General features: G+C 44.0%; 1 protein-coding gene across 1 annotated transcript; it reads left to right on the top strand.

Moving 5' to 3' along the window:
- Positions 1-12,490: 12,490 nt before the first annotated feature.
- LOC109918957 (protein rapunzel-like) lies at positions 12,491-14,536 on the top strand. The gene has a single exon (XM_020518905.2). The coding sequence runs from the start codon at positions 12,491-12,493 to the stop codon at positions 13,664-13,666; it is 1,176 nt and encodes a 391-aa protein (XP_020374494.1). The 3' UTR covers positions 13,667-14,536.
- Positions 14,537-15,223: the final 687 nt, after the last annotated feature.

Raw genomic sequence — 15,223 nt, 5'->3', positions numbered from 1 at the left:
CACATGTAGACAGTGTGGAACGCCAAAATGGTTAGCACTGCTGCCTCACAGTACCGGGGACCTGGGTTCGATTCCACCCTCGGGTGACTGTCGGTGTGGAGTTTGCACATTCTCCCCGTGTCTGTGTGGATTTTCTCCAGGTGCTCCGGTTTCCTCCCACAGTCCAAAGATGTGCAGGTTAGGTGGATTGACGGTAGAGTCCAGGGATGTGCTGCTAGCCAAATGGGAAATGCAGGGTTACAGGGATAGAGTAGTGGGGTGGGATACTCTTTGGATGGTCAATGTGGACTCGATGGGCTAAATGGCCTGTTTCCACACTACAGGGATCTTATGGATTCTATGATGTAAGAATAAAACCTTTTCCCCCAGTGAATGATTAGGGTCTGGAATGTGCTGCGGGAAATGTGGTGGAAGCAGCTTCGGGTTGAGGTATTCTAGAGTGATATTGGATGTTTATTTAAACAGAATTAATGTGCAGGGAAATGGGGTAAAACCAGAGCAAAGACAGAAAGAGCTGGAGGAACTCAGCAGGTCTGGCAGCATCTGGGGAGAGAAAGCAGAGTGAATGTTTCGGGTCCAGTGACTCTTCAATACCAGTTCTGGTGGAGAATTACTGGACTCGAAATATTAACTCTGCTTTCTCTCTCCCCAGATGCTATCACACCTGCTGAGTTTCTCCAGCTGTTTCTGGTTTGGTTTCAGATCTCCAGCATCTGCTGTTCTTGATTTGGTTTGAAGGTAAAGCATGAGACTGGCTCTGGGTAATGATGTGTAATTGGAGAGCTGGTGTAGACACAATGGGCTGAATGGCCTCTTCCTGTGCAGTAACAGTCCTATGATTCTGGGAGGAAGGATACCCTGCTCCTAGTTCCTGGATCCCACTGTCTCCGTGCTGACAGTCTGAATTTTATGCCATCTGTTTGCAGCCTCAAAGTCACGGTTCACACTGAGCGGAACTTCCAACCTCATTTCCATCACCATGAGCCCTGATTTTTACTTCCATCATTCAGCCTGGTCTCAGCTGCACACACCCTCACCCTCACTTTGTTCACTCCAGACCCAATGATTCCAACTCCCTCCTGGCAGCTCTCACATTGAACCTGAGGTCATCCAAACCTCTGCTTCCCTCCTCCTTCCTGATAGTCCATCTCACTGCTCTACCCCTCTGTGTGCTCAGCCATCAGCAGAGATTAGTGCTCACTCACTGGTGGAGATGAGCTACATCAGGAAGTTGATAGATAGTCAGTGTTCACCAATGTAGTCTTTGGGTCTGGTCACACTCTGTGAGCCTTGTGCATCTTCCCATTGCCAAGGTGGGGATAGTGGACAGGGAGTCACATACATGCTGTCAATGGCTTCCTGCATCTTTGAGAAACCAACAAGCCTGGCAAAGTCAACTCAGCACAGGAAGAGGCTGTTCAGCCCGTTGAGTCCTTATGGATTTTTCAGAAACCTATCCAGTCAGTGCCATTTTTCGATTCCATCCTGAACTTACAAACTTACGAGTCACGGGCAGGAGGAGGCCATTTGGCCCTCAGTCATGGCTAGCCACATCAATAACATTTCATACCACACCTGCTCCCCCCCGCCCCCAGCACCTCATTTATCAAGAAGTACGGTCACCGTTCTTTGTTTGAAATTATTAATCACCTGTTTCCACCTCCATCATAGGCAGCAAGTCCCTGATCATTAGTACTTTCCACATCAACCCTTCCCGGTCTATCACCATTTAATTAATGCTCAGCCATTCTGATTTCCTTAAAACAACTTAACACACGCCCACATTATATTACATCTATTATATATTTGTTAATTCACTCCTTATCTAAAACACACTGAAACCTCTTTACAACATCATCACCACTCACCCTCCCATGTAGTTTTGTGTCATCAGCGAACTTGGAAATATTACACTAAGTTCCTTAATTTGTTATGTATATCATGAATAGCTGGGGTCCAAGCACTGATCCCTGTGGAAGCCCACTAGTCACTACCTACCATTCAGAAATGACACAATTGTTTCTACTCTCTTTTTATGGTCTGCCAACCAATTGCCAATCCATGCCACTATATTACCATCAACCCTACGTGCTTTGATTTTGCCAAATAAGCTTTTATGAGAGACCTTATCAAAAGCCTTCTGGAAATCCGAAAACATCACACCTCTTTTTATTCACTTTTGAGATATGGGTGTCTCTGGCTGGACAGAATTTATTGTCCATCCCTAGTTGCCCCTTGAGAAGGTGGGGGTGAGCTGCCTTCTTGAACCACTGCAGTCTATATGCTGTGGGTTGACCCACAATAGCCTGAGGGAAGGAATTCCAGGATTGTAGTCCAGTAACGGTGAAAGAATGACGACATATTTCCAAGTCAGGATGGTGAGTGGCTTGGAGGGGAACTTGCAGGGGATGATATTCCCATGTATCTGCTCTCCTTGTCCTTGTCGATGGAAGTGGTTGTGGGTTTAGAAGGTGCTGTCTGAGGGTCTTTGGCGAATTTCTTTGGTGCATCTTGTAGATAGTACATACTGCTGCTACTGAGCATCGGTGGTGGAGGGAGTGAATGCTTGTGGATGTGGTGCCAATCAAATGGGCTGCTTTGTGCTGGATGGTGTCAAACTTCTTGAGTGTTGTTGGGGCTGCGCTCATCCAGGCAACTGGGGTGTATTCCATCACACTCCTGACTTGTGCCTTGTAGATGGTGGACAATGATAGTAACCTCACAGTTTATAAAAAGGAGGTGGAGAAAACTGGGAATTGTAGATTGGCTGGCTGAATATCAATGGGAGGGGGAAATACTGACGACAATTGGAGATTTTGTCAGTGTACACTCGATGGGCCGAAGGGCTAATTCTGTATAATTTCTTGTTTCTATGTTTGTTAATGATTTGATAACAGGATACTTAGAAAATACCAATGAGATTACACAGTGTCACAATGGGTTTATGAAAGGCAAATCTTGTTTGACAAACCGATTGGTATGTTTTGAGGATGTAATTTGGGGAGACAATGACCTAGTGATATTATTGCTAGACTGTTAATCCAGTAACTGAGCTAATGATCTGAAGAGAGATAGTGGGAGCTGCCGATGCTGGAGAATCTGATTTCTGAAGAAGGGTCCAGACCCGAAATGTCAGCTTTCCTGCTCCTCTGATGCTGCCTGGCCTGCTGTGTTCATCCAGCTCCAAACCTTGTTATGTCTAATGATCTGAGAACCCTGGTTCGAATCTTGTGAGATAGCAATTCAGTTGTTATAATTTGAATTCAATAAAAAAAATCTGGAATTAAGAATCTACTGATAACCATTGTTGGTTGTTGGAAAACCCATCTGGTTCACTCATGTCCTTTAGGGAAGGAAACTGCCATCCTTACCTGGTCTGGCCTACATGTGACTCTAGTCCCACAGCAATGTGGTTGACACTTACAAAAACAAAGTTGCTGGAAAAGCCCAGCAGGTCTGGCAGCATCTGTGAAGGAGAAAACAGAGTTAATGTTTTGGGTCTGGTGACCCTTCCTTAGAACACATAATGTGGTTGACACATAATTAGGGATGGACAATGAATGCTGACCCAGCCAGCGATGCCTCATCCCATGAATGAATAAGAAAAATATATCACTCAACTATTACCATTTGAGGCAGACGATCACCCTGGTTTAATGAAGAGTGCAGGAGGCCATGCCAGGGGCAGCATGAGGCATACCTGAAATTGTCAACCTTGTGAAGCCACCAAACAGGACTACTTGCATGTCACACAGCATCAGTAACGAGCGATAGACAGAGCTAAGCAATCCCACATCCAATGGATCAGATCTATGCTTTGCATCTCCAACAATATTCAAGATGCTTGACACCATCTAGGACAGAGCAGCCCCCTCACCATCCTGACTTGGAAAAATATCGCCGTTCCTTCACTGTCACTGGGTCAAAATCCTGGAATTGCCTCCCTAAGGGCATTGTGGGTTAACCTACTGCAAGTGGACTGCAGCGGTTCAAGAAGGCAGCTCACCACCACCTTCTCAAGGGCCAACTGGGGGGGGTGCAATAAATGCTGGGCCCAGCCAGAGACACCCAAGTCCTGTGAATGTATTATTAAAATGTTTACTTTTGTATTGTCTTAAATGTTCTATACAGAGGACCAGGAATCGAATTCCACAAAAGAATTGCCTTGTCTGATTCTAGCTCATTGCAATTATCCCCCACCCGCTGCAGCTTCTGACCCAGTATCTGTTTCCCCCACCCAACATCCATGCCCTCTCCACCCAGTGTCTATATCTCCCATCCAATGTCTGCATCTTTTTACCCATCTGTTTGTGTGTCTCCATCCAGTACCTATCGTCCCTCAACACAGTCTTACCACCCAATGCCAGCCCAGGTCCTGTTGACCACCACCTTTATTGCCCCACGCTCTCCGGGAAGTGTCAGTAATAGCTCCCAGGGACACAGATACTGTGCCCTGGTGACCAGCAGCAAAGGACACTGGTCAAAATGGAAACTTCACAAAGACAAGGATCTGAATCACAAGGTCCATCTGGTGCCCACTGAGGGAATGGTAATTAGTTCCCAACCTCAAAACGGCCAGGCCTCTGGGTGGTCATTCTGACAGACCCTCTGTTTGGAAGACCATGTTGGACAGATGCCACTTTGAATCAATGCTGTTTTGAGCAAATGCCAAGTTGGTTGGAAGGCACAATGTTTAGAAATTGCCACATTGGGCAGTCTCCATGATGGGCAGAGTCCACAAGTCATAATGAAATATTTCCTTCACACACAATCTGAGGATAATGCCCGCTGTGCCCATTTGTGCAGCTGATGATTCTGCTGCAGTTTCTCTTGTGAGTTGGCCCCTGGTTCTTTAGACGAAGGAATGGGGACTTAGAAACTGCACCTTGAAATGGGCCAGTGAAAATCTCTTGGAAAATTTGTACGGAATTAACAGGCAGTTGGATAATTCAGTGGAGAGCTGGTTTGGTGAAACAGTGGTGGGTGTTATTGAATGATTCTGTTCGGACAGTGACCACAGGATGTTTGAAAGAACGGGACTGAATTCCATGTTTTTAATGTCACTCACAAAAGGCTTGTCTTCCATTTACTATTGGACAAAGTGCTACACCAGCCTCTTCTGGAAGTGTTTGACGGGAGACAGTGCAGAGGGAGCTTTACTCTGTATCTAACCCCATGCTGCCCCAGTTTTTCTTTTCCTTTATTTGTTAACAGGATGTGGTGTCACTGTCCAGCATTTATTGCCTGTCCCTAATTGCCCAGAATCAGCCACATTGCTGTGGGCCTGGAGTCACATGTATACCAGACCAGGTAAGGATGGCAGTTTCCTTCCCTGAAGGACATTAGTGAACCAGGTGGGTTTTTTCCGACAATCGGCAATGGATTCACAGTCATCAGTAGATTCTTAATTCCAGATATTTATTGAATTCAAATTCCACCATCTGCTGTGGTGGGATTCAAACCTGGGTCCCCAGAACGTTATCTGTGTCTCCGGATTAACAGTCCAGTGATAATACCACTAGGCCATCGCCTCCCTCTGTTATTTATCTCAAACTTTTATGATAAAACACAACCTTTAGGACATACCTGAGATAAGTTAATTACACCTTTATTTTTGTGACCTTTCAGTTACACGTATGTGGTGTGATGGTATTTGTCTCCTTCTATCACCTGGGGATCTAGATCTGGTTCAACTCCAGTTTGTTGCAACTCTGACTCCTGTTGGAATCTCAGAAAGGACAACTGACTCCGAGACAAGGCAAGGCACCGACCCCCACCGCACCCCCAGGATCTCTTCAGCAAATGCAAATGCTGCCTGGTCAGCGATGCCCTCATCTTGGGAACGAATTTAAAAAAAACAGAATTACTGACAGTGCCTCAAATCTACAATAAGATGTTGGGCTTGTTGGAGCAATGTGCACAGTAGCAGTTGAGCCAGACAGGGCCATTTCAGTTAGTTTGGGGTCAGTCTCATCTCGGAACCAGATTGTTATGGGATTGTTGGCCATTTCAGTTCTCCAAGTTGTTACACACCAGAACAGTGCCTCACACTCAGCTGGGCTAACTGTCAGGGATTAAATGAAATCCTGTATGCCAGGGTAGGATCTCACTAATGGGATGCAGGTTCTTCTGTAACCAGAGACAGTAAGAACTGTCGATGCTGGAGTCAGAGATAACACAGTGTGTAGCTGGAGGAGCACAGCAGGCCAGGCAGCATCAGAGGGGCAGGAAAGTTGACGTTTCGGATTGGGATCCTTCTTCAGAAACGTCAACTTTCCTGTGTCTCTGATGCTGCCTGGCCTGCTGTGTTCCTCCAGCTCCACACTGTGTTATCTTCTGTAACCAGAATTTCTGAGATCAGCCTCTTCCCAAGGCCCCACCCATTCAGACAAATAAAGGCAAAATCCTGTGGATGCTGGAAATCTAAAATAAACACAGAGATTTCTGGAGAAACTCGACAAGTCTGGCAGCATCTGGAGAGACTAAAACTGTTGTTATTGTTTCCAGTCCAGTATGACGGGTCCAGTTCAAAGAAGGGTCACTGGGCTCAACACATTAACTCTGCTTTCTGTCCACAGATGTTGCCAGACCTGCTGAATTTCTCTGGCAATTTTCTGTTTCTGTTTAAGGATTCATGGGGTTATTGTTTCATCCTGCAACCACCTTTTCCAATCAAGTCGTGCCAAATCTCTTCATCAATCTCCAAAATTAGCTCATTTTACACTGCAGCATGCCTTTCAAAATTGCTCAGAAACCTACTCATGTATTTCCTTCCACTTCCATGTATTTTGATTTGTTTAGACACACTCTTGGTAAGTCAACAAATCTCCCTCTGATCCTCAACAGGAGCCAAACCAGTTCCATCCTCAAATCGTGTCATGAATCCTCCCTGAAATTGTAACTTCAGCCTTCATTGATACTAATGAATGAGCCATGCAGGCGACATTGTTTTCACACTAGTTAATATTGACACCAATGATTTACAGCAATCAACATTCACAGCAATAAGTAATGATCATGGGACTGAGGGTTGCTTGTTGAGACAGTGCCCTGGTGCTCTCAAACGTACAAACATCTACATCAACAGTACATTGCTTGTCAAACTCCACGAAGCCTTGTGACAGTCCTGGTTCTGATATTCATAATCAAATCCAAAAATCCCTAAGACACATTGGGTCTCATGGTTTGGAAGTTCTTCAGCTAACTGTCTAAAGAGCTCAGCCGGTGATAAGAACAGAACACAATAATAGGAGCCGGGGAGGGCCATCTGGCCCCTCCGAGCCCGCTCCACCACTCAATAAGATCATGGCTGATCCTTTCATGGACTCAGCTCCACTTACCCACCCTCTCACCTTATTTCCTTTACTATTCAAAAAAGTATCTATCTTAGCTTTAAAAATATTCAATGAAGAAGGCTCAGCTACTTCATTGGATTCTAAAGCTGTGAAAGGATCCTTGGCTATTTGCAATACAGGACAGCTGTAACATTTGAGAACGACACCTGTTTATTGTCATACAGCCTCACAGATTCACTTTAGAGCCCACAGATTGGTCTGATACCTTTTGAATATTCTTCAGCTCAGGTGAGGAAGATTACATAGCCATAGGCAGCTTAATATCAGGGTCTTGGAACCTGACGTTTAGGGTGTGAGAGAATGTTTGGTCAGCCAAGTGAGAAGACATAGTTCTAGCCTCCATTCACTAGAATTTAATGCAAAGGTTTCATGGTATAAGTATTGCATGGTGCAGGTGAAGAGGAGACATGGCAGTGGGAGAGATGGGAGTTTACATGGTGTCTATTGTGGGAGTTTAGAAATTTGAGTATAAATCGCTAAGCTCTAAGAAGGGAAAACAGAGCGATTAGGTTTCTACAAAAAATGTAATTAGTTCTTTAGTGACCATTAGGGAAGGAAATCTGCAATCCTGAATAACTCTCAGTAAATCTAAGGTGTAGATAGATATTTAAACAGTAACAGTTGAAAGATTATGGAGGTGGGCAGGAAAGTGGAGTTGAGGCCAAGATGAGATCAGCCATGATCGTATTAAATGGTGGAGCGGACTCAAGGGGCTGAATGGCCTCTTCCTGCTCCACATTCTTATGTTCTTACCCAGTCCGGTCCCCATCTGACTCCGTACCAGTGTGACTGTCTTCAAACTGTTTTCTGAAGGTCCACCACCACACCCTCATGAATTAGGGATGGGAAACAAATGATGATCCTCAAAATGAATAAAAACATGAAGTCAAGTGATTCTGTTACAGTCCAGCATTATCTAGTGATATCACACAGCACTGTGAGAGTCCGTGACCCAGGGCAGCTCAGTCTCATTATCTAGATTGCAGCAATAAACAGTGCTACAGCTTTCATAGTTTACTTGTTGTGATATTGTCTAGTTGCCTTCACTATGATACAGGTTATTACCCTGTCAGAGGAGTAATGCCTCACCCATCTTGCATCAATTTTAGTAAAAGGGTGGAGCTTGGATTTAAAACCTCAGGGGATTCCTGCTGGGAGCTCTTCACTTCTCAAATATTCCTCTGCAATAAGTGTTTGAAAGGGGGACACTGAAGAGAGGAAATCTGACTCACTGACAAGGGCAGGCACTAGTGCTACTGTCCTAACACAAGTTCAGAGCTGCAGAGAAGAAAGGCTGGACCTCAGGAAAGAATATATAAAGGTAAGAATATTTTGTAAAACATATAAATATATTTTAATAACACAATAAACATTCAGTATCTTCCCACAACTTGTGGTTAATATAAGATATAGTCAGCTATCCCTGATACCATCCTTTTCAGAGTTCTTTTCAGAACTGAGGAAAGGTCACTGGACCCGAAATGTTAACTCTGATTTTTCCTCACAAATGTTACCAGACCTGCTGAGCTTTTCCAGCAACTTCTGCTTTTGTTTCTGATTTATAGCATCTGCAGTTCTTTTGGTTTTTATTTACTCTGAACACATCCTGTCAGGTTCATTAAAACTGAAACAAGCAAGAGAGATTCAGGAAGAAAGAGAGATATACACACAGACTGTGTGTGTAAGAGACAGAAACACATACACAGACACTGAGAGATGGAGAGACACAGTGAGAAAGACAGACATACACACACACTGAGACAGAGAGACACATACGCACAGAGCATGTATGAGTGAGAGACATACTCACACTGAGAGAAAGACAATGAAAGACATGGAAACACATGGTGAGAGAGACACAGAGAGAGACACACATACAAGCTGTGAGAGAAAGTAAGTGAAAGATAGTGGGAAAACAATACAGAGAAAAAGACTCACAGCAAAAGACCCACACAGAGTGACATAGACATACAACAGAGAGAGAGAGAGGGTGGGAGAGAGAAAGGGACCATTGCTATTTGTTATCTACATTAATGACTTGGATATAAATGCAGAAGGTAAAATTAATAAGTTTGCAGATGACATGAAAATTGATGGTGTTATTGGTCATGAGGAGGATGGTCTCAGGTCACAGTCTGATATTGATCAGCTGGTAAATTGGGCAGAGTAATGGCAGATGGAATTTAATCCTGATAAGTGTGAGGTGATGCATTTTGGATGGTGTAATAACGGAAGGACTTACACAATGATTGGTAGGGCCCCAGGGAGCACTGAGGAACAAAGGGACCTTGGTGTATAAGCTGAAGGTATCAGCACAGGTAGACAGGATGGTGGAGAAGACATATAGGATGCTCGTCTTCATTAGCTGGGGCATAGAATGTAGGAGCAGGGAAGTATTGTTACAAGTTTATAAAACATTATTTAGATGACAGCTGGAATATTGTATGCAGTTCTGGTCACAACACTATTGGAAGGACATGATTACACTGGAGAAGGTGCAAAGGAGATTCACCAGGATGTTGCCGGAGATGAAAAGTCTCAGTTGTGAGGTGAAACTGGATAGGGCTGGGTTTGTTTTCCCTGGAGCAGAGGAGGCAGAGGGGGATCTGATTGAGGAATACAACACTATGAGAGGCATAGACAGAGTGGGTTGTGAGAATCTCTTCCCCACAGCAGATATGTCTAAGACCAGACAGCGTCAGTTTAAGGTGGTTTAGAGGAGATCTGAGAAAGATTTTTTGCACCAAGAGGTTGATAGAAATATGGAACGTGCTGCGTGAGAGGGTGGTGGGGTAGGTACTCTCACAACATTTAAGAAGCATCTGGATGAGCATTTAAAATGCCAATGCCAGGACATAGTCTGCAATGGACCAAGTGCAGATAAAAGGGATTAGGGTAGTTTGGTGTTCATTGGTCAGAATAGAGATGGTGGACTGAAGGGCCTGTTTCTATGCTGTATGACTCTGTGACATGGGACTGAAAGAGAAAGAGAGACGACAGAGAGGGAGAGAGAGAGAGAGACACGGAGACACACAATAGAAAGGCATTAAACAATCACTGAACTGTGAGAGAAAGACAGGAGATAGAAGCAGCAGAAATAGAGAGTTGGGGGGGTGGGGGTGGTGGTCAGTCAGGATTTGAAACTGCAGAAGCTGAAAGTGAACCAGTAAAGAGTGAAACACCAACAACTTCAACCAGAGAAGGAAAGGCAGGTATCTAGAAATTGTCAATAACCTTTATCAAAGAGATTGGACCCTAAAGTTATCCGCTATTCCTTCTCTTTTACACCCAGAATACATGCACCTCACCAAGGGCAGGAACAAATTAGTCAACAAGAAACGGGGATAGAAGAGAGAGAGTGAAACAGACTGTTTCCTCTTTTCGTTAAGAATGTCAAAGTTAATTTAGAAACAATGGAGGTCATTCAAGATCAATTGCTCAGCATCAAGTTAATTCAGCCATTTAATTAGAACATGATTCATCTGTGTTTAAACTCTGTCTTTCCTTGATAGCTAAATCCAATTGACTACACTTTAAAGGTACATTTCAGTGGGACTTTGAAGATCCAGAGGTTGTGAAAGGTGCTACATAAACGTAAGTCTTCTTTTAGTGTTGAAAACTCCACTTGTCTGTCAGCACCTATGGAGACTGACAGTCTTCACTATATTTAATGTGAAACAAATTCTCCCCTAAATGCCCTGAATCTAATTCGAAGGTTATTCAGAATTTCCCTGTCAGAGGAAATGGTTTCCCACATTTCCTGAAAGAGTTGCTCAGTAAACTTAAATTGCCGCTGCACAATTTTCCCTGTCCTGGAACCCTCCGACAGAATCTATTTTACATTGGAAACTACGAGCAGTTCTGATGAAATTGTGTAAATAGTTACATAGGGAAGGTTAGATTGTTAATTTTCTTTTATTTATTAACAAGGGCGTCACTGGCCAGGCAGCATTTATTATCCATCCCTAATTGCCCAGAGGGCAGTTAAGAGTCAACTACATTGCCATGGGTCTGGAGTCACATATAGGCCAGACTAGGTAAGGATGGCAGTTTCCTTCCCCGAAAAGACATTGGTGAACCAGGTGGGTTTTCCAACAATCGACAATGGATTCACAGTCGTTATTAGATTCTTAATTCCAGATATTTATTGAATTCAAATTCAACCATCTGCCATGGCGGGGATTCAAACCTGGGTCCCCGGAGTCACAGTCCAGCGATAATACCACGAGGCCATTGCCTGCCCTGAATACATCAGCTAATCCTGAGTAACTATTCAACTGACCCCATTCTTACCTCACGTCCCCAAACTCACCCCCTCAACCTGACACCCACTCTCCCCCCAAGACCCATCTCAACTCCCTCCTGCACCCCCCCACCACAGACCTGACCCAGAAACTTCTGCCCTGCTGGACCTGACCCAAACTAATCACCCTGTTGGGATCCACCTGCCAAAGCCACCATAATTCTCCCTACCCTTATCCCCCAGAACCATCCCAATAGCCCCTCCCTCACCCCCCAGAACCATCCCAATTACCCCTCCCCCCATCTCCTGAATCATCCCAATTCCCCTGCCCCCAGAACCATCCTAATTTCCCCTCCCTCGTCCCCCAGAACCATCCCAATTCCACCTCCCCCCATCTCCTGAATCATCCCAGGTCCCCCTCTCCTCATCCCACTGAGCCACACCAATTGGGGTAGTCCAAAACTAGAGGGCATAGGTTTAAGGTGAGAGGGGAAAGACTTAAAAGGGACCTTAGGGACAACTTTTTCACACAGGGTAGTACATGCTTGGAATGAGCTGCCAGAGGACGTGGTGGATGCTGGTACAATTACAACATTTAAAAGGCATTTGGATCAGACTATAAATAGGAAGGGTTTAGAGGGATATGGGCCAAATGCTGGCAAATGGGACCAGATTAATTCAGAATATCTGGTCAGCATGGATGAGTTGGGCCAAAGGGTCTATTTCCATGCTGTACAACTCTGTGACACTATGACTCCATGACTGATGGAATTTGTTGATATTTGGACAGAATAATTAGTGCAATTCAAACCTAAATCCCAACTGTTTCCTTTTCAGAGACTCCTTTTGAAAGCATTGTCCCTCCACCAGAACATTCATCCCAGAATCCAACATGGCCACTGACAAAGAACTTGAGCAAGCTGCTGCAGAGCTCAAGGCTAACATGGACAATGCAAAGATTGCAATGGAAGTGTTTCAGGACAGAGCGAGGTTTGCGACTGTATCCGGTGTCTTAAAACCCATCTTCCAGGTGGCTGGTATTATTCTGAAACTGGCTTTAGGGAAACGTGAGAGTGAGGAGCTTACATATATGAAGGAGCAGTTCCAGATAGTCAGGAACCAGCTGGATGTCATTTCAGATCAGGTTAAGCAAGTGCTTTGGGAGATAGAGAAAAGTACAATTAATAATCAGTACTTCCCCATTGAAGAGAACCTGAAAAACCAGTTCAGGAAGTACATGGACATCCTGAATGCAGCACCGGAATTCCGGGAGAATGAGAAACAAGAGTTCCTCACACACTTTGATGTGACTAAAGGTGACCAGAACCTTCACACTCTCTTTGATGCAGTGATGGGATATTCTGCCATCTTTGGCAAACCCATTCTGGAAACTGCCATGAAATATGACCAGAGGAATCGGCGTCTGATGGAAAGTCTCTGCTCCCGTCTCAAGGAGCTCTTCTGCATTGGCCTGATTGCCCTGGTGGGTCACTCCACTATCACTGGGACTGATGTAGAGGCATTGAAGAGAGAGTGGAATGAGAAAATTGCCAAAGTAGAAAATAAAATGAAATCCATGATAGATCAGTGCATCAATGAGTTTGCTGAACAGGCAGAAATGGATGTTGAGGCTCTTATAAAGAACAAAGGTGAGAGAGATAACAAGGGATGTGCAACATATATAATTGAGGCTTTAGCAGAGAAATATGACTGGGTTAAATGGTCTGTTCGAGTCTATGACCCTGTCTCTGGCTTTGACAATCACTGTGTCATTGGCCCCAATCGATTTCACTTTTTCAGACTCAATGGGGTTAATGCTGTTGTCTCCTATGCAATTGATCCAAAGATTTCACTTAATGAGGTGGAAATCAGGCAGTTAATGGAGGGGAAAGATGGCTGGACTGATGCAAGAGAGGTTGCTAAACATGTGTACAATAACCTTCCCTCTGGGCATGTTGTACACACAGTGAGACGCTACAAGGACTTGTGGCTTCACAAGAACTTTCCGAACAATTGTCATTTCTGGGAAACGTACAGTGGAGTCACTCTGTGTGTCCACTCCACTTAAACCCCATGCTCAAATGCAGAGGTGGCTGGGAAACAATTGACTTTTGATTTTTGAATGAGATTTCTTAATGTCTATTAACAGAATTGTAATTTGTCAAATAGATTGGCTTTTGGATCTGTTTATTGGTAATGCAAGATGAATGGGGAGTTAAATAAAGAGATAAAACTGATTAAAAATACTTGCTAAAATTACCTATAGCAACTCTTACTTCAGATATAGATGATCCATTGCATTCTAGTTCATCCTTGGCAAAATAAACTGGATCTGCATTTGTTTAAATCTTCAAAAGTCCAACGCCATAGTCAAGTGGTTAACTCAGGCTATGTAAATGTAGAGAGAAAGGGTGAAAGGATCTTGTGTTAGGATGTCGGGTTGATCCATAGGAAAAGGACAGTTTTGTTGAAACTAGCAGCTGTTTCATCCTCAGGATGTGATTAAATTTTGTCCCCGGAAGCTTCAGGACTAGTACTATAGGTCTTAGAGCAAACCAGAACTAATCTGGATATTGACATTCAGCTTAAGTGCTAGCATGGATCCTGAGCCAGCAGAATCCCATGGCTGGAGTCTGGATTTTTCTACATAGAAGATCAGTACATTATCTCTGAACCTGAACTTTAAGATCTGACAGGACTCTCCACAGCAAATATCTGCAGAAACTGGGACTTGTCAAATGGATTGGATCTTCTTGGGTTTAGAACTCTCTGGCTCAGTCAAATTCCAACAACCATCAATCCATCACAATAATAGCTCACTGGGTTTATTTCAGTAAAGCTTGAATGATGTTCCACGCTCAGTGCTATACAATGGCTATTTGACTGATTTTATAAACCATACATCTCCAAAAGCTTTTCCAGTTGTCACCCAATCTTATCCCGGTGTTAACTTGCAATTCATGAAGAACGGAGTGACTGAGGGAAGATATAAAATTATTTAAATTATACAAAGGAGATGGTTCCACTGCACAATATTACCCAATACATTCTGGTACAGTTGAATAAAAAAAATTATTACAACAACTCACTCATTTACCAAAGGTCCTCAGACAGCACCTTCCAAACCCATGACCACTTCCACCTAGAAGGACAACGGCAGCAGATACATGGGAACACCACCACCTCCAAGTTCCCGTCCATCCTGACTTGGAAATATATCGCCGTTCCTTCACTGTCACTGGGTCAAAATCCTGGAATTCGCTCCCCAATGGCATTGTGGGTCAACCTACATTAGGAGGACTGCAGCGGTTCAAGAAGGCAGCTCACCCTCACCTTCTCAAGGGGCAACTAGGGATGGGTAAGAAATGCTGGCCAGCCAGTGACACCCACATCCCACAAATGAATAGAAAAAAAATGCAATGATGGTGCTTTCATTTCTGATTAATAAACCTGGAATAATCTCATGTCTGTAACTTAGTGTGTAATATTAAAGTTCCCTCTGTAACAGCAACATTCACTGATTTACATTTTTTTGTGCTCTTCCAGTGTATTGTTGTAATTACTGAGGTTTGTGTAAACTGATTGGAACTGTTGAAATAAAGTTGGCTCTGACTGTTGACTGTAA

Source organism: Rhincodon typus, chromosome 2 (genome assembly GCF_021869965.1).
Source record: "Rhincodon typus isolate 14 chromosome 2, sRhiTyp1.1, whole genome shotgun sequence".
NCBI lineage: Eukaryota > Metazoa > Chordata > Chondrichthyes > Orectolobiformes > Rhincodontidae > Rhincodon > Rhincodon typus.
This window is presented reverse-complemented; position numbering and strand designations above follow the sequence as displayed.